This window comes from Argiope bruennichi, chromosome 11, assembly GCF_947563725.1.
Source record: "Argiope bruennichi chromosome 11, qqArgBrue1.1, whole genome shotgun sequence".
Lineage (NCBI taxonomy): Eukaryota > Metazoa > Arthropoda > Arachnida > Araneae > Araneidae > Argiope > Argiope bruennichi.
In genome coordinates, this window is record NC_079161.1 from 7511795 (window position 1) to 7514038 (window position 2244).

At 43.6% G+C, this 2244-nt stretch overlaps 1 protein-coding gene across 1 annotated transcript; it reads left to right on the forward strand.

The window, feature by feature from the left end:
• Nucleotides 1–231: 231 nt before the first annotated feature.
• On the forward strand, nt 232–1488 carry LOC129957299 (uncharacterized). The gene has a single exon (XM_056069564.1). The coding sequence runs from the start codon at nt 232–234 to the stop codon at nt 1486–1488; it is 1257 nt and encodes a 418-aa protein (XP_055925539.1).
• Nucleotides 1489–2244: the final 756 nt, after the last annotated feature.

A 2244-nucleotide genomic window follows, 5' to 3' on the forward strand; every position in this document is an offset into this window, starting at 1 on the left:
CTGGTCGCTAGTCACCTGAGTGGTTAGTTTGCTTGGGATCAAGCGAAGGGGCTACTCCTTGGGCTTGGCGTTAAGGGTGGTCACTGTCCCCGGGGGTAGCTCCCAGCGTATAGGTTCCGGCCAGCACCAAGGTAAGCGCCGAGGCTGGGAATGGCCAGAGCCGGTGGCTGCCTTCCCTTGTTGGGCTCCGTGGTGGGCGGTGCCGTCGGACCTCAAGTCTTTTCATATCGCATGGGGCCTCGCCGTAATGCTCCCTTCAGTGGGCATCTTTCGTTACCAAAACCTTTCGATATCTTTTTTATTGTAAAGCGTGTTTCAACGGAAAAAGAAACTTTTCACTCTGTATCACCTTTTTTGGTCGAAAAATCTCTAACTGGAAACATTGGAGAGGTGGCATCCGTTCGAAAGCTCCGATCGGGTGACCTACTTGTTGAAGTGTCGTCGCGACAGCAATCCCACAAAATTCTAAAGCTGAAATCTTTTGGACCGATACCTGTTACTATTACTCCCCATGGTTCTATGAATTCCTCGAGGGGTGTTATTACCTGCGGGGAATTGTTTAATGTTCCTTTGGAGGAGATTACTGAGAAATTACAAAATCAAGGAGTGACGCATGTCCGCCGCATTGCTATCCGGCGAGATGGACAGTTACAAAATACTAAACATCTTATTTTAACTTTTCATTCTCCAAAATTGCCAGATTCAATAAAGGCCGGCTATATGAAATTGCCTGTAAGGCCTTGTATACCTAACCCTTTAAGATGCTTCAAGTGCCAGCGTTTTGGCCATTCAAAGACTAACTGCCGTGGGACTTTAACTTGCGCCCGTTGTGCAGTAGTTGGCCATGAGAGCACTGAATGTTCATCGAAAGAGAAATGTGTGAACTGCAAAGGAGAACATACTTCTTTCTCCCGTGATTGCCCTGCTTGGAAATTAGAAAAAGAAATAGTCACAGTGAAGGTCAAAGAGCAGGTATCATTCCCTGAAGCTCGACGAATTGTGAGAGCTAGAACACCTGCATATGGAACCAGCTATGCTTCTGCGGTTAAGGGGCAGCTAAAAACTGTGGGAATTCAATACGATACAAAAGATTTTAAACAGGGCTCTGGATCCGATGTTCCAGTTGCAATTGTAGATACCGAATCCGATCATAACCCTGATTTTGTTCCAATATCAACCAAACGCAATAGAAAGAAACTCAGGTCTACTTCTCAAAAATCTTTATTACTTAAGCTTTCAAAGAAAAATAAATCTAAAACAGATGTGAAAAAGTTGCCTTCGTTCACAGTAAAGAATTCTGTCGCTTTGGGGCTAGCGACTGAGGGCTTAGTTCAGAAGGACCTACCGTCCTTATTTGGCATGCCCAATAGTCCTGATCATATTTCACTCCATCCGTCAGAAGAGGAGGAGGATTTTTCTATGAGTTGCGATCCTTCGCATGCTCAAAACAGTGTTTTTAAAGACAAACCTCCCATTCCACTTTCTTAATGGGTACCTACATTTCCTGGAACTGTCGGGGTCTCAGGTCCAAAATTGATGATATTAAGAACATAATTAATCACTTTCATCCTTCTTGTTTGGCAATACAGGAAACTTTCCTGAACTCCGAAATTTCTCTAAAACTCCGTGGTTATAATATAGTCCGTAAGGATGCAAACACAGGAATAAATAATTCTGGAGGTGTCTGTATCCTAACTTCTAACATTTTTCCCAGTACACCTCTTAAATTACACACTCCCTTACAGGCTGTGGCAGTTCAGGTTCATACAAGAACACTTGTTACAGTCTGTTCTATTTATTTGCCACCACATGAAGTGATTAATCAACATCAGCTTAACAATCTGATTGCCCAGCTTCCTTCACCTTTTCTAATACTCGGCGACTTCAATGGACACAGCACTTTATGGGGTTCTGACAGTACAAATTCTCGTGGGCGGCAGATCGAACAGTTTATTACAAATAACTGTCTCTGTCTGCTCAGTAATAATGAGAAAACGTACTTCCATCAGCCTACACTTAGCTTCCATAATCTTGACCTTGCCATATGTTCTCCTGATATGCTACCATTTCTGAAATTCACAGTTGCAGGGGATCTTTATAATAGTGATCACTTTCCATTAATTGTTTCCCATGCTGATAGAGGCGGTGCGACTCCATCTCCTCCGCGTTTTCTATTCCAGCGGGCAAATTGGACTGCTTTTACGCAACTTGCAGAGATCACCGAGGCAATGGTTAAAGTATCAG

Excerpts from the sequence above, each read along its gene's own strand:
- LOC129957299 (XM_056069564.1), top strand. The coding sequence starts at position 232 with ATGGGGCCTCGCCGTAATGCTCCCTTCAGTGGGCATCTTTCGTTACCA.